The sequence below is a fragment of the Apiospora marii genome (genome assembly GCF_038362585.1).
Source record: "Apiospora marii strain CBS 49790 chromosome Unknown utg000009l_segment0_segment0, whole genome shotgun sequence".
Taxonomy (NCBI): domain Eukaryota; kingdom Fungi; phylum Ascomycota; class Sordariomycetes; order Amphisphaeriales; family Apiosporaceae; genus Apiospora; species Apiospora marii.
The window spans coordinates 931,072-956,550 of record NW_027117381.1 but is presented as its reverse complement, the minus strand read 5'-3'; the positions used below and the strand labels follow the sequence as shown (position 1 = coordinate 956,550).

The 25,479-nt window shown below is 52.0% G+C and overlaps 13 protein-coding genes across 13 annotated transcripts; 6 read left to right on the top strand and 7 right to left on the bottom strand.

The window, feature by feature from the left end:
• Nucleotides 1-593: 593 nt before the first annotated feature.
• PG985_011806 (uncharacterized protein) lies at nt 594-1,146 on the bottom strand (the record flags this gene model as incomplete). Its single annotated transcript, XM_066831573.1, has 2 exons — nt 594-810; nt 923-1,146. 2 exons carry the CDS (start codon nt 1,144-1,146, stop codon nt 594-596), a joined length of 441 nt encoding a protein of 146 aa, XP_066679623.1.
• A 614-nt stretch (nt 1,147-1,760) lies between these two features.
• Nucleotides 1,761-2,316, bottom strand: PG985_011805 (uncharacterized protein; the record flags this gene model as incomplete). The annotated part of the gene is made up of 2 exons (XM_066831572.1): nt 1,761-1,911; nt 2,024-2,316. 2 exons carry the CDS (start codon nt 2,314-2,316, stop codon nt 1,761-1,763), a joined length of 444 nt encoding a protein of 147 aa, XP_066679622.1.
• A 1,548-nt stretch (nt 2,317-3,864) lies between these two features.
• PG985_011804 (uncharacterized protein) lies at nt 3,865-4,470 on the top strand (the record flags this gene model as incomplete). The annotated part of the gene is made up of 2 exons (XM_066831571.1): nt 3,865-4,157; nt 4,302-4,470. The coding sequence occupies 2 exons, from the start codon at nt 3,865-3,867 to the stop codon at nt 4,468-4,470; spliced, it is 462 nt and encodes a 153-aa protein (XP_066679621.1).
• A 72-nt stretch (nt 4,471-4,542) lies between these two features.
• PG985_011803 (uncharacterized protein) lies at nt 4,543-5,300 on the top strand (the record flags this gene model as incomplete). The annotated part of the gene is made up of 2 exons (XM_066831570.1): nt 4,543-4,588; nt 5,014-5,300. 2 exons carry the CDS (start codon nt 4,543-4,545, stop codon nt 5,298-5,300), a joined length of 333 nt encoding a protein of 110 aa, XP_066679620.1.
• Nucleotides 5,301-7,579: 2,279 nt separating this feature from the next.
• Nucleotides 7,580-8,159, top strand: PG985_011802 (uncharacterized protein; the record flags this gene model as incomplete). Its single annotated transcript, XM_066831569.1, has 3 exons — nt 7,580-7,766; nt 7,857-7,923; nt 8,054-8,159. The coding sequence occupies 3 exons, from the start codon at nt 7,580-7,582 to the stop codon at nt 8,157-8,159; spliced, it is 360 nt and encodes a 119-aa protein (XP_066679619.1).
• A 314-nt stretch (nt 8,160-8,473) lies between these two features.
• Nucleotides 8,474-8,979, bottom strand: PG985_011801 (uncharacterized protein; the record flags this gene model as incomplete). Its single annotated transcript, XM_066831568.1, has 2 exons — nt 8,474-8,675; nt 8,774-8,979. The coding sequence occupies 2 exons, from the start codon at nt 8,977-8,979 to the stop codon at nt 8,474-8,476; spliced, it is 408 nt and encodes a 135-aa protein (XP_066679618.1).
• A 1,128-nt stretch (nt 8,980-10,107) lies between these two features.
• PG985_011800 (uncharacterized protein) lies at nt 10,108-11,221 on the bottom strand (the record flags this gene model as incomplete). Its single annotated transcript, XM_066831567.1, has 2 exons — nt 10,108-10,240; nt 10,314-11,221. The coding sequence occupies 2 exons, from the start codon at nt 11,219-11,221 to the stop codon at nt 10,108-10,110; spliced, it is 1,041 nt and encodes a 346-aa protein (XP_066679617.1).
• Nucleotides 11,222-13,193: 1,972 nt separating this feature from the next.
• Nucleotides 13,194-13,661, top strand: PG985_011799 (uncharacterized protein; the record flags this gene model as incomplete). Its single annotated transcript, XM_066831566.1, has 2 exons — nt 13,194-13,399; nt 13,448-13,661. 2 exons carry the CDS (start codon nt 13,194-13,196, stop codon nt 13,659-13,661), a joined length of 420 nt encoding a protein of 139 aa, XP_066679616.1.
• Nucleotides 13,662-14,535: 874 nt separating this feature from the next.
• PG985_011798 (uncharacterized protein) lies at nt 14,536-15,279 on the top strand (the record flags this gene model as incomplete). The annotated part of the gene is made up of 3 exons (XM_066831565.1): nt 14,536-14,544; nt 14,617-14,894; nt 14,991-15,279. 3 exons carry the CDS (start codon nt 14,536-14,538, stop codon nt 15,277-15,279), a joined length of 576 nt encoding a protein of 191 aa, XP_066679615.1.
• Nucleotides 15,280-16,614: 1,335 nt separating this feature from the next.
• Nucleotides 16,615-17,060, top strand: PG985_011797 (uncharacterized protein; the record flags this gene model as incomplete). The annotated part of the gene is made up of 2 exons (XM_066831564.1): nt 16,615-16,826; nt 16,886-17,060. The coding sequence occupies 2 exons, from the start codon at nt 16,615-16,617 to the stop codon at nt 17,058-17,060; spliced, it is 387 nt and encodes a 128-aa protein (XP_066679614.1).
• Nucleotides 17,061-17,531: 471 nt separating this feature from the next.
• Nucleotides 17,532-20,020, bottom strand: PG985_011796 (elongation factor G 1- mitochondrial precursor; the record flags this gene model as incomplete). The annotated part of the gene is made up of 2 exons (XM_066831563.1): nt 17,532-17,586; nt 17,661-20,020. The coding sequence occupies 2 exons, from the start codon at nt 20,018-20,020 to the stop codon at nt 17,532-17,534; spliced, it is 2,415 nt and encodes an 804-aa protein (XP_066679613.1).
• A 684-nt stretch (nt 20,021-20,704) lies between these two features.
• On the bottom strand, nt 20,705-22,290 carry PG985_011795 (uncharacterized protein; the record flags this gene model as incomplete). The annotated part of the gene is made up of 3 exons (XM_066831562.1): nt 20,705-21,858; nt 21,926-22,103; nt 22,132-22,290. 3 exons carry the CDS (start codon nt 22,288-22,290, stop codon nt 20,705-20,707), a joined length of 1,491 nt encoding a protein of 496 aa, XP_066679612.1.
• Nucleotides 22,291-24,122: 1,832 nt separating this feature from the next.
• On the bottom strand, nt 24,123-24,389 carry PG985_011794 (uncharacterized protein; the record flags this gene model as incomplete). Its single annotated transcript, XM_066831561.1, has 1 exon — nt 24,123-24,389. The coding sequence occupies one exon, from the start codon at nt 24,387-24,389 to the stop codon at nt 24,123-24,125; it is 267 nt and encodes an 88-aa protein (XP_066679611.1).
• Nucleotides 24,390-25,479: the final 1,090 nt, after the last annotated feature.

The following is a 25,479-nucleotide window of genomic DNA, read 5'->3' as shown; positions in this document are numbered from 1 at the left end:
CTCCGGTCGTGGTGACTCAGCGGACTGCATACGAAAGGCTGCCCTCGCTTCCTCTGTCGACTGCTTGAACTGGGCCCTCTATCCAATGATGGGCTCGATGGTAAGGGTGATGAGTAGATCATACCGAGGCCACACCCAGCGTCACATAAGGCCAACCAGGTAGTCTCAAGCTTTGCCAATCGATAATATTGACATCAACAGTTCACACACAAATATGAACTCTCAAACCAATACAGTTTAGCCTCTTGCCTAAGAGGACTCTGATTGGTCATGGCTGTTCAGCTACCAGAGCAAAAATTGCCAACGATTTAGAGAGCATCGTCGTCTACACCCTGAAGCGCGAGGAGGAGCCGCTGGCCATATATAAGAGCCCAGAGTTGCTATACGATGAGATGGAAGGTTAGCAGGGATAAACTGGAGCGTTTTCACGTTTGCACACTTATTGACGCCGAATCTACGATTAATGAATACTTAGTGATCATTCACGTTCGAGGTAGATGAGACAAAGAAATTACTAGAATTGCCATCTATTCGTGTTCAATCACTGGCTTTCTAAACGGAGTTTGCTCAGTTATCATGTATACTCTGCCAGATTACTTGCTGGGCTTGCTCTTGTCGCCATTGTCGTCGACAGTGCCTTCAGCATCATCGCCATCATCGTCCGCGACATCACGAATCTTGAACAAGTTGTTGGTCCATCGGATACCGAAAACGTCTTCGTTGTAATGAAAGACGCTGTCGACGGCATTCAAGACAGCCTGCTCGGGAGGATAGACACTGCGCGGGGGTGTATGGTCCATGAAGTCATCACTAAACAGAAAGAGAGTATACGTCAGTATAAGGAAGTTTTCGTGAAGAACTAACAAGGGAGAGGTGCGTTTCCGCGACAGGGCTGCAAAGGAGGGGGGTACGCTGTACTTACATGTTCTCGTTGATAAGATCGATGATTTCCGTGCGCGCAAGGGCTTGCTTGTCGGCGGCAAGGCTGGTAAAGGCTGGTGTGTTCGACAGCACCTTCTCCATGACTGCCTTGGCGCGGCGCATTCGCTTCCCCTTGCTCTTCTGGACGTAGTGAAGATTGCCGCTTGTCAAAGGGGCAGCAGGTGGGTTGGCTTTGGCTTTGGCTTTGCCTCTTGTCTCAGGCATGTTGAAGCTGTGTGGTATAGATCGGCGAATTTTTCGGGACAATTGTAATGATGTTGAGATGTCGAAGCTGGACAAGAGATCTCTGGGTTGTGTTGTCGGCGAGGAAATGAAAGTGACAGATGGGTTTGCAACAGAGTATTTATACCCTTGGTAAATCGAGAGAGTGTTGAATCGAAGAAGTATTAAATTGAAGGAGTATTGAATCGAAAGAGTATTGAATCGAAAGATTTCTGAATCGACACCATCATTAAATATTGAATACGCCGCCGTCTCTTCACCCAGACCTTACATTACATGCTGTAATGTTGGTCCCAAAGCTCTCACTACGCAGGTCCTAGAGGCCAATGAAATGAGAGCTTTCAGCCTGGTATTGATCCGATCATATAGAAGGGTACTGAGATATTGACGAGCGTACGAGTAGTTCAGTTTATTATAGCTTCCTCTGTCCTAATCAGCATGGCAAATGAGGTCTATTGCTGATACTGGGAACTCTCACTAGAGTTCTCAGCAGAGCCTTCATCTAATTCCCTCTTGGGACCATCGCTAGTAGTCTCATCGGACTCTGCGGACCCAGCAGAACCGGCATTATCCCCAGCAACCCGGATCTTTGTGCCCTAAGTTTCTGCATCGATCTTGAACATGTCCTCGGTCCAACGAATGCCGAATTCGTCCTCATTCCAGTAGAAGACGCTGTTGCAAGCACTCAGAACAGCCTGAACGTGTGGGTAGCGGGTGTGGGGGGCCGTATTGCTCATGAAGTCCTCACTAAACGACACACATATGTCAGCGCGATGAACATTGCAATTCCTCGAACGAGGAGAGATATCCTTCACCCTTGACGAGATAGGGGGTACTGGGCGGGGGCGGGGAAACGTACATGTTTTCGCGAAGCAAGGCTTCAATCTCCTCGGTCGCGAAGACTTGCTTGGCAGCATCCAGGCTGGCAAACGCTGGGGAGTCCAGCAGGACCTTGTCAAGGTAGGCCTTAGCCCGCTGGAATCGTTGCCGTACGCGGAGGGGGAACTCGTTTAGGTCGGCGCTGGTTTTCATCTTGGCGCCATGTTGCTGAATAGTGGTAGAAGCAGCTGCGGGGTCGGCGGCAGAGGTAGTGGAAGAGTTAGGGGCTGCAGAGGCAGATGTAGCGTTGGCGGATCGAGTGCTGGAGGCCATGCTGGTGAATGCGACCGTAGGAAGCCGTGTCTTGCCTTTCCCTTTCTTGCTGGGTATCGTGAAACTGTGTGAAGGTGATGTTAGTAGGCGAATAAAGGATAGAATCTTAGAATACTCACCTATTGAACTCGAGAGCGGTCGCGTCTTAGGAACAGGTGTACTGGTGTTGAGAACTTGAAACTCAAGAGGTTATGGGACAGCGGATGGCTTGAGATCGGAATAATCTGGATGTGAATCTCGCGGGAGCTCGTACCACATGTGAAGCTTGATACCACAAGCTCTAATGCTCGCCGCAGAATTCTCACTGCAACGATTTCATACTTCAAAATTGAATTGGGAGCTGAAGGCTGCTACGTCTCTACTCACGAAGTTGATCACTGTAGTTTACAATGAAGACGGGACTTCCTGGTATATATTCATGGCTATTCCTGCAAAGGGACTTCGAGCTCCAGGCGTAGCCTAGGTAAATGTCCCCATTGCGACGTCTTTGTCCCTATGTCTCTGTGAATCATACACCGGTTTGTCACTACGACTACTCACGTATGTGGAGAGTGCTGCACCTTAATGTTGATTGCCAATCAGATGTTAGGGGGTACACTGGACAACTGTGTGCCATTGTTTAGAAATGACGACTGCGAGCTGAAATGATGTGATTGCTTGATGCTGTAGCATAACAGACTTCATCGTAGGGATCAAGACTATGACAGCGAATTAGGCGCAAGGATCTGAATACTGCTGCCCCTGGGATATGGGCGACCAGACCCCGCAATTGGAGAGATGGAAAGAATGTAAGCATGAGTGAATCGGAACTTACCAGCTCGGGAGTCACCCCAATCGACATGTCATGTCATAGGGTGCCAGGCCGCATGTATGCCACTCTCAACGTATTCATCTGCCATTTGCGAGCTGGTGAAACCTGATGATTACAGACCAGTGAGCTTCAGGGGTAACCACCAACAAAATATCGTGACTCCTGACCGAATGTCATCCTACCCGAATTTCCCATGAGACAGAATCGATAAGTTCGCATAATAAAGGACCTCCCTTCCACAGTCAATAGGGGGCACAGGGAACCCCTAGCAGGCCTGGCAAGGGATGACCACATACAAGTAATGCTTTGCGGCTCAGTTGTAAAAGGAAGCATTTGAGTACGACCAAGCGAACGGGGAGGTAATGGATGCTATCTTCTCCCACAAGCCTTACTACTGAACCTCGGTCGGCGTCTAGCTAAGCTGTTATCTGCATTCAATTTTATTCTCGCAAAACTCCTATAAGGCGGTACGAGAACCGTGAAGCCCAAGTGAATACAGTGTTCCAATCGATTCAACGTGCCATATTGTTCTCCATTCAATAGTACATTCAATACAGCTCCTCGATTAGCAGCAATTTTCTAGCTATAAAAGACTCCCTCCATACCACCCCTCAACACACATCTCGCCGACTCTGCAACACATCGCCGTCCCTGCAGCGCCTCGCCGACTGTGCAGCAACTCGCCGCGCCTCTCTTCCGAGAATAACTAACAACGACACGCGAACGAAGTCCTGAAGATGTCCGACCGCAAGGGTAAACAGCGTGCCACCCGCTCTGCTGCCCAGGGCCAGAACAGCAACAACCAGTCCCAGAATCAGGACAACAACGACGGCTCCCAGCCCAACCCTGCCCCTGCGGCTCAGACCTCTGCCGACCTGGATTTCATGCCCATGCGGGTGTACCAGCGCCGTGTCCGAGCCCGCGCCACCATGGAGCGAATCCTTGCTGCATCGCCGAGATTCGCCGTTCTGTCTGCGGCCAACCAGAACCGCATCCGCGAGGCGATCGAGGAGACCATTCGTGAGAACATGTACGTGAAGCACTGACCGCGTAGGCTACATGGTCACCGCACACAACGTTGAGCGCTGACCGCGTAGACTACGTGGTCACCGCACAAAGACACTTCCCCCCTGACATTGCAGCATAGACTGACCGATTTCCCTTGTCTATCTAGCCTCGACTTCATGCACAACAGTGCCCCGCGGACCTTGTACCCTTACGAGGCCGCAGTTCTCAATGCTGTCCGCATGACCATCCAGTGGAACCCGGACATTTGCGACTACGATGAGAACGAGTGGCAGGCTGGTTTGCCCGAAGAGGCTGAGGAGGATGAGGAGGATTAATGTGCATAAATGGTTACATGACACGGCGTCAAAGCCATCGTTGATGGCTATGATAACTGCTTTGACGACGTCATGAAGACCCGGCTTTCGACTGGCGGTGATGTGACCTTTGGCAGACGTGTAGTTCTGACCAAAAGGGTATACACAGACCGCACACTCATTGCCTAAAATGCACATAATTACTCCTAGTCAATGAAGATGTCCACCAAGAGAGCTAGCGATATGGGGGAAGCGATAAGTTGCTATTTTGTCACTGAGATCTAGACTAGACTCCCGGATTCGTATAGTGGCAACTCTCCCAGCAATAGTGCCTCAATAAATATGGTGTGCATCTTAATATCTCTCCTCTATTGTGACCCGACGTGATATACTGTGAAAGTTGTCAGAATAACAGCCGACAGTAAGGATTAAAGGAATACTAGACTGCTACTACCAGAGAGATGGGCTTGTAGCAACTAGAGGGAGTAATACTGGCATGCCAGTACATAAGGTAAATTGCAGCCTCGGTAGGGGTTATATGAGGTGCTAAGCGGTTGTCGACAGTGCCCGGGCTGGCCGGGAGTCTGCGAAACGGCGGGGACACCAGCGGACGGCGTGGCACTGCGATCGTGACCGAAAACGGCGGCTTGCTCACGCATATCGCGGAGTGTGGTGAAGGCGCCCCTTTCGCCCCTTTCGCCGCCCCTTTCGCCGCCCCTTTCGCCGCCCCTTTCGCCGCCCCTTTCGCCGCCCCTTTCGCCGCCCCTCTCGCCGCCCCTTCGTCGTCCTGTCGCCGCCCCTTCGCCGCCCTGTCGCCGCCCTGTCGTTCCCTCTTCGCCGCCCTCGTTTAGAAAACGTTTATAAATCTTTTTAAATTTTTTTATATTAATTTTTAATATTCTTTTTCGTTTATATAGTTTTTAATAATAATAAAATATTTCTTAACCATTAAACTTTTTTTTAGCGGCGAAGGACAGCGAAAAGGGCGGCGAGAGGGGCGGCGAGAGGGGCGGCGAAAAGGGCCCATGGCGCGCATGGAGTGGTCAGAAAATCTAAACAGCATGGACTTGCTAGTTGTGAACGGCTTGTTTCTGCGCCGCTCGGGACACCGTTGCCAAGGTCCAGACTCTGCCCATGGCATCGCGGTACTGGGTTCGTCGGAATTTCATGACCTTCTCGAGAATGGGGAGTTTGCCATTCTCCGTAATCTCCTACCCTTTGGCAATGGCTCCAAAGAAGGAGCCCAGGAGCGCATTCAACTTGACAACACCCCTGTGTAAGGGGTGGTGATAAGCTCTAGTAGACAGCCAAGCGCTGACTTGACAAGACCGTCCTTTTGGGGTCGGGTTGGCCGGTTGAAATAGAGCACCGCTTGTAGCACCGTGACACTCTGTACTGGGCACGGTCGAGGTTGAGGCCTAGTTCTCTCAGCGCGTGCTCAACCCAATCCTTCACCATGTTCTCGCCTGCCTCGGTATATTGAGTGCCTAAGTTCGGCAGCGTCAGATCTGCTCCGGCTGGGAACAACGCCTTAGGCACGTCCATGGCGAAGTCTTGGTGCGGGACATTGATCTCCATCATGACCTCCATCTGGTTGATAGTCTACTAGAACATGGACCAGGTCAGGGCTAATGATCAGTGGGGGAATCCCATACCACCTGGTCGCACGTCGTAGTTTGTTACCGGTGGTGCCCTCTGTCTACGACGAACTCAGCGCCGCTCTCATGCCAAAGAATAACCAAGTAATCGATACGGTCAACCCAACTCTTATGCCGCTCGATCCCGTTTAGCGTCCATTGTGGTATCGTCGCCACACTTAAGTTCGCTCTGGAGGGAGGTGGTTCCCTTTGATATGTCGAGTGATATCGTGACCTACCTATTCTATGCTCAGGCTACCACTCTCCTGTCCGGACAGACTGTACCTAGAGCTTAAGCTTACAGCCAGCGGGTTGTCACATCTCTGTTGCATGCAATTCTAGCATCAAAGGCTTCTTGATTTTCAACCCGGGTGCTGGTCTGTCACGCCAACTGCGGTGACTCGGTAAAAAGATATGCTGGTACCTTAGTAGGCCATGGTCACCTGTAGGGGGTGCTGACTGTCATCACTTTGTCGTTCCTCCCAGTCCAAGTTTATCGGGCAGTATCTACAGCTTAGGCATTGAGGCACGTGGCAATGGTACTGGACAAGGGAAATATGCATCTTATCGGAATTGACCAACCAAAGCTGGCCATGGGAAACTTGGACCATGGTTGGAATTGCAGCCTGCACACTCGTGACCTACTACTTTCCATATTGCAGGTTGGAGAGATCGGCCCTAACAGAAACCCAGTATGGGATATGACGTGGAGTCAGGACATTAAAAAAGCGATTTCGAACCAGCACCATGGATAGGATGCCATCTCCGTTGCTCACTAATCAGACCATGGTATTCCCACATGGGAACTGAGCAGGAGACAGAGCAATGTCCTGAACATTGAATACTATGCAGGTACCTCCTAGCAGCACAGAAGCCACAGGTAAGGTGATGGAGTTGTTGGTGAACCTATTATTCATCATTGAACCGGCGGCGGGCCATAATGGCAACATTATGGACAGTGACTGTAGTCAGTAAATAGATGACCATGATGGTGGCTCACCAACCGCAATTGCATGCGCACATTCCAACACCAGCAATTGCGGACTTGTCACACGCTCTGCTAGAAGGTTCATTGTGAGGATAGGACTGGGGCACGTGCTGTCCATGTTGCGTTACTGGAAAGCGCAGCCAGTCATGGGTTGCTGCAGCGCTCATCACTTTGGCCGGGCCTGAGAAGGAGCGGTGGAGACGCCCGCAATCGCAGGCAACATGGCATCAGAATGGCAGGAGCCAATTCACCTTGGCCTTGCTGCCATGTTGTCGGGTGACTCGAGGCATGAATCATCAATTTGGGGAAGTCAAGATATAAAAGCCAGCTGCTTTGCCAATTCCTTTTGCACTTCTCTCCTTCAACACTACAACCACAACCACAAACTCCTGGCAGCACAAAGCTTCAACATCTCCCACAGTCAATCATTTCAACATTCCAGTGTTTCCAACACCAGACCTCTCTTTCCACCCACTCAGTCTTTCAAGCTTCAAACACCGCCAAGATGCAGTTCTTCGCCATTGTTCCCGTCCTCTCCGCCCTTGCCGGCCTGGCTCTGGCTTCGCCCGTTCCTGACGCTGTCTCTGATGCCCTTGCTGGCAAGGCCAAGGACACCATCTTCAAGTATTGCACCGGTGATGATTTCGGTGGCAACTGCAACCGCGACGACGACAGCAGCTTGAACCATTGCGGTGAGTGACTAATCTCTGCTCTTTCCCCCTTGTTCTGCGACATCGATTCTTGTGCTGACAACAGGCTGTCTTTGCCTTTCTCATTGACAGAGGCTGTATCCTTCAAGACCATCAAGTCGCTAAAGGTTTACAAGGGCTACAAATGCACCGTCTACATGTAAGTGAGAAGTTCCGACCACCACTGCCCCAAACCATCTCTTGGGCCGCTCAATTTCCTCGTCCGCTTGTGTTATCGTCGCCGCGCCTGAACCATATGATACTGACATGCTACTTCGTTTTCTTTTCAGGTCCGCCAGTTGCGCTGGCGACAGCCGAACCTACACCGAGGGTGAGGTCCCAACCATCCCTACCATCTACCAGGACTTCCAGTCCTACAAGTGCGTCAAGGCCTAGGCCGAAAACATGACTTGAGAACACACGGCAATGTCGACGGGGATCAATGGTGATGCAGATGTGATAGGAAACACCTAGAGCATAGCAATGAGAATCTGCCCGGTGACATCAGGTAGTCGTATACAAGGATCACAGATAGTCACTGAATTGAGGCAATGATTCGGTACTCCTATTTGCAGATTGTGAATGTGGTGTAATTTGCGGAAATTCTCTAATACTATCGCCATGGGTATCTCAAATCCGTCCTTTCGTCGGTGGATCCCGTTCCACGCCCGTTAATTCGCGACCGGCTATCGTTCGGTACTTCCAGAGTCTTAAGCATCGTTACCGGATCCGTCGCGAGCGGCCTGAGCAGCGGCCGCGCCAGGGGCTTGAGGGTTGTCGTCAAACATGCCGGCAACCCACTGAACGCCGTACTTGGGGTTGTTCCAGTGGAAGATGGTCTTAAGGATGGCGCGTACTGCCTCCTTCATAGGGTAGATGGAACGCGGCGGGTTCAGATCCATGAAGGTGGTTCTAAGCATAAGAAAAAACGTCAGTATACATGTATACATAAACAAAGGGGGAAGGGTGTGAATTTCAGGGTGTGAATTTCAAGAGGTGATAGTACTTACACGTTATCGTAAAGCTGGGACTTAACCTCTTTGAGGACTTCATCCTTCTGGGCATTGGTGAGGCCGGCGGTGGCGGGCGTGCTAGCCAAGAACTCGGCGACATATGGTTTGCACTTTTGGATACGTTCCCATCGGCGCTGAGGTAGATGTCTTAGCTCGGCGCTGGTAGCCGGCTGTGCGGCGGCGTTTCCTTGGTTGTTGGACATTGTCTGAAAAGGGGTGTTATGGTGTGATGTCGCTATGTGCTGTCGCTGGAGGGGAGTGTGTGATGGAGGATCAAGTTGAATTATTCTGGTTCGGCGATTTGAGAACTATTTATGCGGCTCTTGGTCGGTGAATACATCGTGTCCTGGTGTGAATATAACGTCCTGATGTGAATATAACGTCCTGATGTGAATATAACGTCCTGGCGTGAATACAAGCGCTGCGTATTCCATATTCTATAGTGAATGTATTAAGAAAAGAAACGGTTGTTAGATATTGTCTAAGAAGGGTTGGTATAATGTGGTGTCGCTATGTGTTATTGGAGGGAGGTGTGTGACGGAGGATTAAGGTGGGTGATTCTGTGTCGGCGATTCAAGGTTTTATTCATGCGGCCCTTGGTTGGTGAATACATGGTTTTGGTGTGAATATAGGCGCCGCGTATTCGATATTTCATAATGATTGTAGAAGGAAAAGTACGGGTTGCTCTGTATATAATATCATTGGGTTCGGAGGGAGATGCGTTGAATCCAAAGGGGAATCCATTCGTGAGAATTTCGAGGTTTGTGACTGTGGGCAAATTCGGGTGCATAGCTCGTGACCTCTTGGAGGGTGCTGTATTGGCAGCTATAGAATTGGGGACTTGGACAACCACTCTGATAATACAGACATCTTTCACTGACTCTTCACAGGGCCTTGGCTACCTATTTTAGAAAACGTAATATTATGCGTTGGCACATGTTACTGTGTCTGATTTGCTAATCAAGTGGCAGAGATGAAAAGTCTTATAGGCTATGCATATGTAGTGGTAGTTACTGCCAGGTCGTTGATGGTGCTCATATCAACATGGTAACGTCTTACCACTTGATGATAGCAATTAATGCGTGCGAGCTCAGTAAACGTGGTGAGTCCTCTCTGGGTATGAGTCCGCAGCAAATAAAAACCACAACACCCCCCATTTGCTTGATATCTTTGAACATGAGAGTAATACAACCAGAAGAAGTCAGGATGCTGATTATCTAGTTCTGTGGGTTTTCCCACTGCTCGGAGTTTGTGATGCTGTGAACGCTTGCTCGTTGGAAACCAGGCACAAAGAAAGCGAACCTTAACTGTCGGCTGCTTGAGACCAGCTTTCAGGCCTCGTCAATTCCCTTAAACCTATCAATGATGTTCCTGATATCGGTGAAGCTGAATTCTGCCAATGTCTCTTCCCATATCTGATCTCTCAGCGCCTCTCCTTCAGTGGTATAAACGATTGGTGCCATACTTCGTATGGCGTCGTGTATTAGTTCAAGTATGCCAGAAAGAGATCGAGAGGGTCAGGATGAGACAGACTTACGGCTTAATCTTCTGTTCGGAGAGGTACTGACCGTGTGATTCTGGTCCATGGTTGACTGCCGCGTCTAAGATGAGACGGGCAGCCATTACAGAAGTGTATCCTAGCTTGCGTCGGATCGGCTCCACGATTTTGCTCGCCAGTTGAGCCTTTGTCTCACGGTTCATATTCGAGTCGTGGACCATGCCGGGTGTCGCTAGGTTGATGACGGCCATGGAGGGGGAAACCACGGTGGCGAGCTTGGCAACAAAGAACTGGCCCAGAAGCTTGGCAAGGAACTGGCGATCAAGGGCGCTCCAGTGTTCCGGCTTATCGAGTGCGGAAATCAGAGGCTTCTGCCTTTTCTCGCTGAACTTAGTCCAAGCAGCGCCGTCAGAAGAGGTGATGGTGATGCGAGTGGGCTGACTGTTTGGTTTCGTCCTAATGACATCCAGGAGCAAGACGAGCAGGAGGCACATGGATAGGTAGTTGACCTGGACGCATTCGTCGTGACCGGTCTGGGGGTTCAGGGTCTGCTTCGCCGGGAGGCTACCGGCATTGAGGATGACGAGATCTATCCTCTCGAGGCTTCTTGTACGATCTGCAAAGGCGCGAACTGAGTCATAGGAAAGGTGATCCAACTCCCAGACCTCGATGCTGCGGCCCGCGGGATTCCTCTCGCGCGAGAGGTCGGCAGCAGCAGCTTGGCCTCGTTCCCGGCTCCTGACTGCCAGAATAAGTCTAGAGATGCCCAGATCCAGTAACTGGCGACTGCATTCGAGGCCAACCCCGCAATTGGAGCCTGTCACAATTGCCGTTTTACCCTCGAGGCTGACCCCCGCCACTTGTTGAGGAGTGAAGAAGAGTTGGCGATAGAGATACGAGGGTACGCTACCCTCCTTCTGAGGAGTAACATCAAAGTTCGGGGCCATTCTCGATGGGAGAGTAGAGAGGTGAACGCGGGCTTGATGGAAGAGAGAAAGACGTTGGACGAACTCGCCCTGTAGCCATTTTGTCGGTCCCTAGGGTAGGCATCAATCAAGGCAGCTGCAATATGTACCACCCAACGGTGCCAGAAATTCCAGTCTGATTGGCAACATCCATATGACAGGGCATGATGCATGTACTTCAATAACACATGTAGTTAGCTACATCCTAGCTACATAGTTTCTAAGAACCAACAAAACCCGCTGCCCTACGGTGATGTCTCAAGCCCCGCCATTGGGGTGGGGAGGTGGGGTGATCCGGATCCGGCCTTACGTCTAATTATAACCGTATCCAGTTGGAATAGACGATCATGTTCCCCGCTGGCAGGCTGCAGCTGGAGTTGCAACATTGCCGCGTACTGTCGAACTGGCTGCTCGGACCGGCACCCAAAGCAACCGCGATTGCCTGTTGCCAATCTTAAATTGCAAGGGTACGTGGTTTTCGGCTTACCAACTGCCAACCTCCCAACCGCAGTGTGATATGCTACCCTACATGTGCTTACCTACAGAGACCATACCTACTTAGGAGGCACATTGCGTGTTACACAGCCAACAAAAATTGGGCTCCACCAAAGCAGCATCTTTGATTCCTGTTCTGCGAGTGACTCGATCTAATTGATTCTCCATAGTAATACTTGATACATCACCACACACACACCACCCCGCCTTGTGCGAAGAGCATTTGTTCCCCAAAGGTGGACACTACCAGCATAGGCCTCTTGACCACAGTATCCTTGGCTGTATATGGTGTCAAGATACGCCTGGGCGCCATTGAGCACGCACCGAATCGTGGGTATCGAGGCCAAGTTTGATAATGCAGTACGTCTATCGGCGTGTGCGTGCTTTTGACGAAAGGCATCCGCAACTTGTTCCATCGTCGGGATATTGTCATAATCTTGTCTAGATGACATCAGCATCCCATTCTTCATAGCGTAGACATGGAAGCATCTGGCTAGATGGCTCTTCCAAAGCGCCAAGGCCAGCGTCTCAGTAGCAGACTCGGGCCAATCCGGAGCCTTCTCCCATGGACCTATTACCAATATATCGGACCCATTCATCCCTGTCAGCTCGAGATGGCAGGAGAACCCTGAAAGGACGACAAGTAGTGGTCTGCCTGAGTTCTACCCTGCTACCTTGCTTTTTCTCTTTCTCTCCCCGTCTCTTCCTCCCCCTTTTTTTTCTTTTTTTCTTGGTCTGTTTTACTTGTTCGGTTCATACCAGGTATCATCGCTGCAACCCCCTTGTGCATTTACACGTCCATCTGGGGCAATATGGACTCAAACAACCAGAACCTTCATCGCCATTGCCAAGGGCGGATGCAGCGACACCCCGTCAAGTCCACGACTCGGATCTTGTCCTACACATGCAATCCAGCCGCTGATATCTGGAGGAAGCACGACACCGGTTCCAAGGCTATACTAAACCCAAAGGCCTGTTTGAGCCAGCCAAAGCCAATATCCCTGGCGAGCTGTCCAAACTCCAGCGCGCACATCTTCGCACTCGAGTACCCTCCACAACTCCCTTGACTATATGGACGCATCACACCCCACCATCGACCAACAAGAGATGTTGCTTCCCCCTGTACTGGACTCCGCGGATTCAAAAAGGTCTGGATCATTGGCTTCGAGGAATGCCTGGCCAGGAGTTCAATAACTACAACCCCCACTACCTATTTAGGTTTGAGTATACTTTGCTTTCTGCTCGGAAGCCTGAGTTACAACCAAGTCTAATTCAGAGTTCCCCAGCCTCGTAAAACGTTCAGGTGGTAAATTATTCTATATATTTTATCCGCTAGCAAGACTCTATTCTATCGACATATATTTAAAGAACAAATTCATATACTACCTGCAAAACGCTTCATACCCTGCCATCATGCAAGCTGTCCCCACAGAGGTTATCGTATCTGATTCCATTAATCATGACGAACTGTATCGACTACGCGGCTGCTATGAGCAGCCCCAGTGCTTATCGACCAATATGGGCTAAGCGCAAGAAGACCGAAGCCATTGCTCGGCACTTCTTCAGGGAGAGCGCGGCGAGGCTTATGGGCACTGGTCCAAGTCCGGATCTCAAACGCCGTGTAAGTTCTGCTCCGAAGTCTCACGGCGACAGCGAAGCTCTGCTGTGAGCTGGCTTGCTGTAGGCAATGTCTAAGCTGACTGTGGTCTCTAGCGAACAACACATAAAGACAAACGCAGCGGGGGCGGTGTTCCCGTACGAAAGAGAGGCCAGGAGAGCCATCAAGTCGTCATTGGCAGATGGTATGGGACAATACGCGGTCCAGGGGGAGGACGAGCCGGTTCCGAAATGCTTGATGGACATGCTAGATGCGATGGAGGCTTTGGACCTATTGCATAGTTTCGACACTCGCCCCGTCAGATGGTGAGTGACAATGCAAAGTAGTCATCCTACTTTATTCACGGTTGATGACGACACCCTATCACAATGGCCACATGTAGGATGTCTGGCAACCATGACCTATGCAATTACTCCTCTTTGGTCATCAGGCGTCTCATCAGTCACATGGTCAATTGGTCATACAGAAGGCAATGTAGTCAAGTAATCAAGCAAGCGTCAAACACGTGTACTATAGGTTTTATTTGTTGGATGTGTATACGGCATTTCATGTATGTGAGCAGAACCATAAAAGAGGACCAACTCACAGCGGTCTTACACACGAAAGGAACTGGAGAGCCAGTGGACCATTACCAAAATCTTCATGTGAGGCTGGGAGTGATGACGATGCCCTTCAAGACTGAAGGTCTTGGTTCTGGATGGGAGCTTTCCATCTAGATGGAGGTGCTTCTATTAGATGCCACTTGGCAGTCACGTAGCTATAAGCTTTAGGGTCGAGGCTCCGGGCAGCGTAGGTCACATGGCAGATGGACAACACAAGAGCTTCTGACGATGCAGAAACAATACGACCTCTATAACAAGCAAGCACTGATTGTACACATAGAGGCGCTAGCAGCAGCAAGGGGACAATGGGGCATAAGGACGGGCTCGGCACTGCTTACCTTTCCTCCAGTGACTAAGCTCTCAAGCCGTGAACAATAAGTGAAGTGGCCGTGAAGCGGACGTGTTTATGCGTCGCATACCGTTTGGTACTATAGTACTTATTCATAAGCTTGACCTCTTCCCGCGTTCCTGAATAATTCCACCCCGAACAACGAACCGTCTGTTTCCCCAACGCATCCTCTAACCCGATCGACATATCCGATTTCGCGATCGCAACCAGTGCGCTACAAAAAAGACTCAAGATGGCTGATGTAAGTGCATCCATACTTATTCATTCGGCGAAAGTAGATTACTGACCCGATCCTCATTCTCCCACGAATCAGACACCTCACAAGAGCACCAAGCGTGTTACCCGCGCGGCCGCCGCGACTAGTGGCAGTCAGACCACTGCTGCTTCCGGAAGCGGTGGTGCGGCTGCTGCTCCGGCGCAGTTGACAAGCGGCGATCTCAAGTATCGCCCGATGCGTGTCTGGCAGAGACGCCAGCGCGTCAACGTCGTCGTCAAGGAGCAGCTGAAGGAGACTGCCTTCATCTTTCTTGGCGACGAGAATGTGAAGCAGCAGCTTCTGATGGCTATTGATAAGTGCCTCACCGACGACATGTAAGTTAATTCACCTGCAATCAATGTCGCCTCTCTCACCCTTCCCAAATTTGCAAGACCAACGCGCTGACTGACGGTCTGGTTCCCGATCGACAGCAATACCTTCATGGACAACAGTCCTCCTCGGGCCCTATACCCCTACGCAACGCGGGCCCATTCTGCCATCATGACGGTCTTCCGGGATAATCTGGGCGTGTTCAAGGGCATTGGTGTCTCCAGCACCAATGAGCAGGGCCAGCGCGTCGACAGCTTCGACAATGTGATCGACGAGCCCGTCCTGGAGGAGTTGTTCTACAAGGAAGAGGATTTCTTCCAGAACATCGCTGTGCCTGACGACGACAGTGATGATGAGATGGAGGATGCCCCGGCTTCGGGCAAGGATTGAAGCTTGATATGTGTCGAAGGATCGCGCAATCAGCTGGCTGGCTGATCGCTGCTAAGTGTCTAACACAATTCTGCCTGTCTGCCTATAGAATATGAGGCTTTGACAGGCACCACTGAGCATGGGATGGCATCAGGACAGCAACTGACAGGCATGAATAACGGCAGGCGTGGGTGGATTTGTCGTCTTCGCCCATTGGACCACAGTCGTAGATAGAAAACATCATCCTTGCTTGTCCACTATCTTTCGTTCACAATGTTTGATAGCTCAAAGGGTCCCTTGACACAACTAGCAAGCCTATTTGGCCCTGTTCAGTAGGAGTGTATAGAATCCGTGATCTGGCTGTCTAAAGAATGGACTGTGAGCAGCCCTATATTCCCGTCATCAGGACCGTGAACAATGGCTTGCTCATCCCAACGCGACATTCACAGCAAACGGCAGTTACTAGGTTTGAGTATTTCCAGAAGACGCAACCGAAATGACTCCTGATATGACTACATGGCTTGTCTCCAAACACCTTCCCAGATTTCCACTTGGGAATACTGATACGGATAATAGCTATAAATCCCTGAGTCCTCCCAAGCCCTTCCTTGGTCTCCTATTACAGTATCTCAGCAACAATGTATCAAATTCGACCTCGTCCATTAGGATACCAATGATTTCACCCTGTACTGTAATGTGGCCAGTCTCAGCATTTTAGTTGCCCATGACTTGATTGTCAGTTGTACTGAGGGTCGGCGGTCTCAGACGGTCGGCGGTCTCGATGAACATCCCTTGAGACCGGTACAAAGCCCATTGAATAACATAAGAAATGGCACCTGTGCCCTATACAGCCAAGATTGCGTGAAGGTCGTGTGATGTCCATGTAAAAGTGGTTATGTTACTGGAACCTCAATCTTCTCTTGTTCACGATGCTGAGTGCTTGCATCGTCAGTGCCAGAACCACTCAATCACACACATCATTCATAAGACCACAAGCTCCGTCGCTCAACTTGCTTCCTTTGCTCTCGTAACCTCCTTTATGCCCAGTGGTCAACCTCTCCAGAGGGACAGCCGGCAACAACCCTGAGGCGTGAATACATCCAACGGTACACATCATTTTCCCCCCTTGAATACCACCTGTCACGCAACGTTCCGTAAGGAGACGCTATATTCCATACAGTAAATTGAATCCAGTACTCCTCGATTCAATACCAGAACACCACCATTCAATATCACGACCAGAAATCCCGTATAAATAGATCTCGAAGTCGCCGACACAGAACCACTCAACCTCATCCACCACCACACAACTCTCGCCAACACACCCTCCCTTCTAGGCGCAAATCACCAATCACCATGTCCGCCCCCAACAACAACAACAACAACGCCGCCCAGCCGGCAACCAGCGGCGAGTTAGCGAATCGCCACCAGCGCAAATGGGCACGCCTCGAGAAGGCAAAACCTCACATCGCCGCATTCCTGGCCAATACCCCTGCCCTGGCCAACCTGACTGCGGAGCAAAAGGAGCAGATTCAACGCGAGGTTCGGAGCCAACTTGGTGATAATGTGTACGTGTATTCCCCTTCCCAGCAAGTTCGCATATACTAACCCCTTATTCCTTAATTAGTGAGGAATTCATGGATGAGACCGCCCCTCGCACGATTTACCCGATCAAAGAGGCAGTCCGGGCAGCATTCAAATCGATCTTCCACTGGAACGAACCCAAGTATGGCGTTCAGTGGACCGATGGCATGTTCGACGATGCCAACCAGGTCATCGCCGGTGGTGGAAACAACGCTTAGCTGGACGACAGAAGATGGGCGGATGAACGGATGAAGATCGGTGCAGGAAATGATGCAGAACGAAGATTAGGTTCCCGACCAAAATACAGCCTCTAATAAAAAAGCGTTAGAGTGAAGAGAAGAGTGTCTTTGATTCTTTCATATGTCCATCGTTCATCACCGTGATCCAGCGGCCCCCAAACCGGAAGTCTCATTATATACATTTTCCTTTCTTTTCTGTTCTCCCTAGATCAGAAAAAGGGGGCCCTTCCAATTCCATCCATCGTCAAACCATATCTTCCTCTATGCCGTCTACAACTTTCTGATGTAGCAGGGAATATATGTGTCGTCACAATGCTGTACATGCTAATAATACACCATCATGAGTTAAGTAAAACTTCGGCCAACGCCGAAGTCCCAAACCTTTCCCCTCGATATGCTTCATTAAGAGAAGATCTCTCGTCATCCAAGAACATGTCGTCGTTAGTTCCTTTACTTGGTTCGCTTCGCCTCGAGCTCCTTCTGGTACTTGGCGACAAGCTCCTTCCTGTAATGGTTGTTAGTTATCAATTGCCTAACAGGGAGACATTAGGATTGGATTCGTGTCCAGGGGTTACTTACTGCAGATGCGGGGGCGCAGCGGCGTACTGGCTGAACTCCATGCTGAACTCGCCCTTGCCCTGGGTAGCCGCGCGCAGCTGGCTGGAGAAGCCGAACATGGCGTTCAAGGAGCAGTCGCAGATGAGGGTGAAGTCCTCGCTGCCAATCTCAGTGTCGATGATGGTGGCGTTGCGCTTGTTCATCAGCATGAGGATGTTACCCTGGAACTCGTTGGGCGCCGTGATGGTCGTCTTCATGAGGGGCTCCAGGACGACACCGCCGGCCTCGTCAAAGACCTTGCGGAAGGCCATCTGGGCGGCCAGGGAGAAGGCGTAATCGGACGAATCAGTAACGTGGGTGGCACCGTCGTTGACGGCCATCTTGGCGCCAATGACCTTGTGGCCGAGAAGGGGACCCTTGTTGCACGCAATCTCGAAACCCTTGGCGCAAGCAGAAATGAACTTGTCGGGAATGACACCGCCGACAACCTGGTTGCTGAAGGCGTTGGCCTCCGTGCTGTCAGGGTTGGGCTCGATCCAGCCGCCAACCTTGGCGTAATCACCAGGACCACCGCTCTGGCGACGGAGCAGGTAGTCGAAGTCGGCCCGTTGGGTGATGGTCTCACGGTAAGCGACACGAGGTTGACCGGTGATACAGTCGACCTTGTACTCACGGCGCAGACGTTCGATGTAGATTTCGAGATGCAATTCACCCATACCCGAAATGATGGTCTCCTCACTCTCTTCGTCGACGTGGAGTCGGAAAGTGGGGTCCTCACGTTGGAATCGGTTCATGGCCTTGGAGAAGTTGTCGGCGTCGGTGCTCTTCTTGGGCTTGATGGACAGCGACATGACGGCATCCGGTACGAACATGGACGACATGGTGTAGGGGAGGTTACCATCAGTGAATGTGTCTCCCGAGGCACACTCCACTCCGAAGACGGCGCAAATCTCACCAGCGCCAACCTCGTCCACATCCTCCATCTCATTGGAGTGCATTCGCACGATACGAGGGATGCGCACCTTCTTGTCGTTGCGGGAGTTGAACAAGTAGGTACCCTTCCTCAGAGTACCTTGGTAGACTCGGATATATGTCAGTTGACCGTAGTTGTTCTCTTCCAGCTTGAACGCCAGGCCGACAAACGGTAAAGAGTTGTACGGCACCAGCTTGGTCTTTGCTTCATCCTTGGAACGATCCAGGGCCACGTTCTCGACATCGGCAGGCATCGGCAGGTAGTCGCAGACAGCGTCCAGCATAGGCTGGACAGACTTATCGGCCAAAGCGGAGCCCATCATGACGGGGGTGAACTTCAGACCGATTGTGGCTCGGCGGATAGCATCCTTGATCTGCTGGGGGGTGGGCGTCTGCTCGTCCAAGAAGATTTCGGCAATCTCGTCGTCGACGTCGGCGAGCTTCTCAATGAGTGTCTGTCGCTTCTCCTCGGCCAATGCCTTGACCTCCTCAGGGATCTCGTCGGTAACTCGGACGTTAACACCCTTCGGGCCCTCGCTGTAGATGGCCTTCATGTCGATCAGATCGACCACACCCTTGAACTGGTCCTCGGCGCCGATGGGGACCTGGATGGCGGCGGCGGGAATCTTGAGCTTGGAGTTGATCTGATCGACAGCCTTCCACGGGTTGGCTCCCATGCGGTCCATCTTGTTGACGAAACTGATTCGGGGGACGTTGTACCGCTTCATCTGGCGATCGACAGTGATTGTCTGCGACTGGCAACCACTGACGGCGCACAGAATCATGACAGCTCCGTCCAGCACACGCAGCGCTCGCTCGACTTCGATGGTGAAATCGATATGGCCGGGGGTATCGATCAAGTTGAAGTAGTACGTCTCTTCCTTGCCATTCTCCACCTTCTTCCAGTCGCAGAAGGTCGCGGCAGACTGAATGGTAATACCCTTCTCTCGCTCGAGGTCCATGGAGTCCATCTTGGCGCCGGCGCCGTCCTTGCCTCGCACCTCGTGGATGGCCTTGATTCGTCCGGTGTAGAAGAGAACTCGCTCGGTGACGGTCGTCTTTCCGCTGTCGATGTGGGCGGCGATACCGATGTTTCGCACCTTGGACAGTCGCTTCTTCTCGTCGGGGCTCATCTTGGCGAAGACGGCTTCGGGGGTGAGGGAGGCGGCCTCCTCGGCGGCCTTCTTCAAGGCGGCAGAGGCGGCGGCGGCGACGTTTCCGCCGACCGCCATCCTAGGCCTCGAGACATTGAAGTATCGGCGACCTTGGATCTGCAGCGGGGCCTGTCGCCATTGCATCTGGGGGGTTCCTGAGGACGCCTGGGACGCAATGCCCATGAAGCGGGCGCTGCATTTGGACGTCAACAGCCGGCTGTCGGCCAGACTGAGGGCAGCTCTAGCACCCCTCATGTTGAAGATGTAAAACCAAGGAACGGTCTAGAAGAACAAATCAAGTGAAAGAGGGAGAAAGAGAGTGGAATTGCCTCCCCAGAATGTCGTCGCGATCTTCAATCGCGGAATTCAACAACAGCTTTCCTCAATTGACTCTAGAAATTATTTCTCGACCCTTGTTCCTGTGGCGCACATAACTTTCCGATTGACTTTTAGCGTGTGGCTCGAGCTGCCTGTCGGGATAGCCCGGGTCGCTCACTGGCTGAAGACACTGGGGTTGGTTGTGGGTACTTGCCAATCAATGGCCCGCAGCGCTGTGCATCATATCGGGAAGCATGCTGCCAACACCAATGGCTCGCACCTAGCAGCAGGCATGCAAAACACTCTACACGGTAAAAGAAGATAGGGCTGCTATTAATGAAAATATTTAGGTTCCTCAGTTTTGATCACCGTTTCAAAGTCAATCGGGGAATTTCAAAGATGTGGATGTAGGTTGGTTTGTATACATGCCGCCGTGGTGGTAAGGCAGCGCAATCATCCACCCACGGCTCCTTCCTATTCTACGTTCCCGCAACCAGGAACAGCGGCTTCGGTTGAATGCAAACGCACATGAAGCAAAAGACAAATTAGACACCTCGATAACTCGCTAAAACGCCAGATCATGAACATATGCATAAACGTGTGTGTGTACTCGTGAATAAATTACCAGAGAAACAGCCCGCTGCCGGCGAGCATGAAGACGGTCGTTGCCCCTACCACGGCCATATGTGCCCACTCAAAGGCAGGGACGATGCCGGCCGCGCTCTGGAAGCCTTTACTAGCGGCGTACGTAGGTTGCGCGACCGAACCATCGCCGGATCCTGTGGCGGCGACTTGGTTCTGGACGACGGTGCCGCTGGGAATGGCAGCGCTCTTGCTAGGGAAAGGAACAATGTTGGTCTTGCTCGAGTTGAAGTCCGTCTTGGCCATGCCGATCTGGTTGTTCTCGAGGTCGTAGACGACGTAGGCGGATCGGAGAAACGTGTCGCCCAGGAGGAACGGCTCGCTGGTGAAGTTCTGAATCCCGAACTGGCAGATGGGCTGGCCCTTATACTGGCCCGACTGGAACTTGGGGACGTCGGCGCCCTCAGCGATGTCCAGGACCAGCTCGGTCATATCGACGCTGATCTTGGGGCCGTTGGGGCCGGCGAATCCAAACTCGAAGGTGCCCTTGCTGTTCTCCATTCCGCAGGGAACGAAGGCCATCTGGGTGTAGGTGTCGTACACGGCGCCGACCTCCTTCCAGACCTGAACAGCAAGCTCGGTGGGGAGGTAGCTAAGAGTGGTGCCAGAGTCCAGCACAACAGGGATGGGGAACTGGCGGGTTGTGAGCGTATCAGAACCGGAGGGAGAGTTGGCGGTCAACGAAGTCATAGCGACGATGAAGGACGTGAAAGCGTTAGTCTGCGAGTCCTTCTGGACGTTGATGACCGACAAGTCGCCTTCGTACTTCTCGGTATCGACACCGCCAAACAGGATTTGGCCAGTGCTAGCATCCAGATCGTTCAGCCACAGACTGTAGGCATTCGTAGAAATCAGGCCCTCGTCCATCATCTGCACCGGCAGATTGCGGTAAGCCGACGACGCTTTCTGCGTGTCGGCAACAATGGCCTCGTTCAACGCATACCCAACTCCGATCAGTCCATACGGTATATCGGTATCGAGCCCCAGACCCATCGTCACGTTGGTGAGCTTGCCGCCGCCAATCTCGAAGTCATCGGTGAAATAGTCGCCATTAGAATGACTGCCATCGACGTAGGAGATGTTGAAGAGGTTTTGGCCGACTATCTTGAAGGACGTCGACTTGCTGGAATCGACTGTACGCATCTACGTTAGCTACCCAATCCGCGTGGGCCAGCACAGGGAAACTGATTGGGGACTTACATGACCCGAGGGTGCAACCATCGTCATCTCCTGCCGAAGACTCGCCGTCGCCTCCTCTAGACCCGCCCGACGGAGAGGATTTTGTGCATACTGATGAACTGCTCGACGGAACCCAGATATCACTCGAGCCCGTGTCCAATTGCAAGGTCAGCTTTTGGCCCCGGGGACCCGACCGATACTGTCGCAAAGTAACCTCCCCGGTTCACGTCGTTCTTGATGGTCTCTTCGTAAGTTGTGGCATCCCGCTTGTTCAGTCCTTGCCGTTTGGGGTGTGTTGATCTCTTGGCAATATCGAATTGCACAACCTGCGCGTGGGCGGCCGAAGCTATCAGCGACACTGTCGCTAGTGTTGCAACGGTCTTCATGGTTCGGGTCTGGCTAGGGTCCCAAATGCTTGTTCGATGGGTTCTTGGAGGGGCTGGTGGGTGTATGTATTGTATTGACTGGATTCAATACCAGGAATTCCAATTAGGTATATCGGATCGTGAGAAAATGTCGTTCTAGGTCTTCTAGGTCGAGAGAAGGGCAGAAGTAGAAGCCGGCTTCTTGTCCAGCCAGGGGTCCGGAACGCTGTGCTACCGAAAGTGTAGCTCTAGGCCGTGATATTGTTTACTGGCGACACAAAGACACAAGGCCCGCTCGCTCCACAAAGGGCGGGAGCGTCTTGGCAAGAGAAGATGCGACGACGGAGAGGTGGTGCAAAGAACAAAACGATGAGGTAAACAATGAATGGAAACGGCAAGGAATTATGACGGGCGCCCAGACTTCCTTTCTATATCTGATGTTTCTATGGGTTGACGATCAGAAGGTTGCCGCAGGTCCAGCTGAAGCGTGCAGTTCGGGCCAAGAAATGGGAAAAGATGCCAAGAAATATCCCCAATTACCCAGAGACTGGGGCTGACCTTCGCTAGCCCTTTTAGCTGCCGGGGGCTGGGCGCAACGATCATTGGCACTAAAACAACATGTCACAGAACTCTTCAGCTGTGCCTCTTTCGTCCCTCTGGGTCTCGGGTCGCAAGGCCTCCCAACTCTGCCGGACTCACCTATCAAATGCGAAACGGAAGCGTGGCGCAGTGGTGCTAGTGTCCATCAAGCTTATTAGTTGGCTCCTATCGTCAAACATTTCCATGCACAAGCAACCTGGCCAGCTGCTGCCTTCGGATGAGCCGTGCCGGGCGCTTACTACTTAGGAACACCGGTCCTGCAGAGCTTGGGAGCCAACGGCGAAATCTAGAAATTGGTGATGACGACGCTTGATCCCGAGCCTCGCAACTACCAGCCCAGCCTGCCAGCCTCTCTGCGTCTCTGTCAGTATTACGACGGCACCCTCATCTATGGAATCCTAACCAGAGAGCGCTCGGTAATGGAAATAGAAATTCCGCCCCTTCGGTAAGTGCGTGGACTCCGCCCCTTCGGTAAGTGCGTGGACATCTGCAGGCCTGGCATGTACATTAGAGCTCCTCCCACGATGATTGATACATTAGGAGGTACCTATCCAAGCGGGGCCTCGACCGCTCCTACACACTATCCAAACTATCAACTCCTTAATCTTCTAATCTTGCTGACCGGAAGTCTTGCACTTCCGAGAGAGAGAGAGATAGTGCGCGTGTGTGTGTCGCCCGAGAGGGCATTCATCTGACAAGCATTGTCACCCACGATAGGCTGGGATCCCGGTGGTTTCGTGCTGCGACTTGTAGCGAGCGAACCGCCCAGGCGACGATGCATGAAAGAAGCATCTAGCCCAACACACCACCACCCAGCAACTGAACAGTGCACTGCCACGCATTGGATGAACCCCGTCAGTGGTGCAACGTACCCCATGTTACAGACAGGTGATACCAATTGCTAAGTTCGTGTGCTCTTCTACCAAGTCGCAACTACGAAATGAACAGAGAGAGACGGGATAGTTTCGATCAATTGATCTGTCAGCAATCGCCTATATCGCAGCGGTCGCGTTTCTAGGCTCATTTGACAGGACCGATCAATTGACGTACCTGCAGTAGCAAACCTTCAAGGTAGCAAGCTGAAGGAAACCCAGAAAAGTGGTGCGCGGGTATCTCCCGCTTGTCGTTGCTTGTTCTCGCGATTTCGCTCGGGACGTGCCAGATGCCCAGTGTTTTTTCTGAGTTCGAGCTTTGGCTGGCAAGCTGGATCGCCCGTTTGTTCCCACTATTCTTTCCCCGTCCTTGGCGAATACCTAGGCCGCATTCGCTGTGAGATCACCCCCCAAAAAGAACGTTACGTAGGCAAGGCAAGGCGCGCAAGAGGACAGTTTGAAGTCGGGGCAGTCGGGGCCCGCTGGATGACGAACGAACATAAGTTTGTCGGCCAGCGCTCGTTCGAGGGGGCCATGACTCGCGATGCCGTTGCACGCAACCTTGTCGATGCCGATCTTCCGGAGGGCGTTGGGCGGTCTGCCATCCTCGTCATGGTGGTGAAGGAGCCGTTGGCAATTCAACGCCATCCTCGCCGCACGTGTACAGGCGTCTGTTTGCCGCTGGTGGCTGGCCAACGCGACGAAGTTATGTAACCTACTCCGTAGATTCGTACGATAGGCGGGCAGCAAAGCCATGGTTGTGCCTCAGGCTTCCTGCCGTCCACGTCTTGGCTCGCTTGGCTCGCGCATCATCATCGATACTCTGTGCGACAATACACATTATTGTGTTCATATATAGAGGTGAAACACCGCTTGTGATCCCGCAGCTCTTGGTGCGCCCAGTGCCTGTTCTCGCAAGGTGGTGGACGCTGCGAATCAATCAAGCAGGTTGCACGAACAAGTTGTTGGGTGTGCATTGTAGCGCATCAGCCGCAATGCAAACAGGGGCACTGGCACTGCTACCATACTATAGGAGCGTCACACCGAGTCAAGTTAATTTGTTGTCAACGGCTTCCCTCCGCCCTGCTACTGCCGCGGCCCTGCCTTCCCTCCTCCCGAGTTTATATGAGAGATATTTTCACCGGCAATCTGATGGTCTGACATGTATGCACTACCGGCCGACAATTACCCCATACGCAAACGAGTCCCCGTATTCATCATAAGAGTTTCCCCGTTGTCTAAGGTCAGTGGTGTGGGACGAAAGGGGGGAGCTCCCGGGGAGTGTGGGTTAGGACCCCTAGAATTGCCCAGTGATGTCACTCTCCAGTATTTTGCTCCAGCGGAAAAAAGGTTGAAGATCTAGCAGATAAGGAGATTTGGGAGCCATCTCCCAACACCTGAACGTCGCGGCTTCATGTCGAAAACTTGCCCATGTGACCACCAGATGCGATAAGTCAACCAGCCAAGTTCTTGGCAGTACCGAACCTGAGCCCTTGATTGGATCTCGATTGAAAAGCCGGACCAAACCAGGCGAGCCGATGCCAGAGCGGCAAACAGGCCGGAGCTGTCCCTCCAGTCTGGACCCACAGAATTGCCCCAGCTATTCCGCCAGCGACCCCCAAACGCTGGTCATTGTCCCCAGCTTTTTGAAAGCGAGGAAAACTCCAAAGCTGGTCATCGAGACCAGGTCCAACATTATTTCGTGGGGTTAATGGGCATGGGCGGAGTTGAGGTCCGT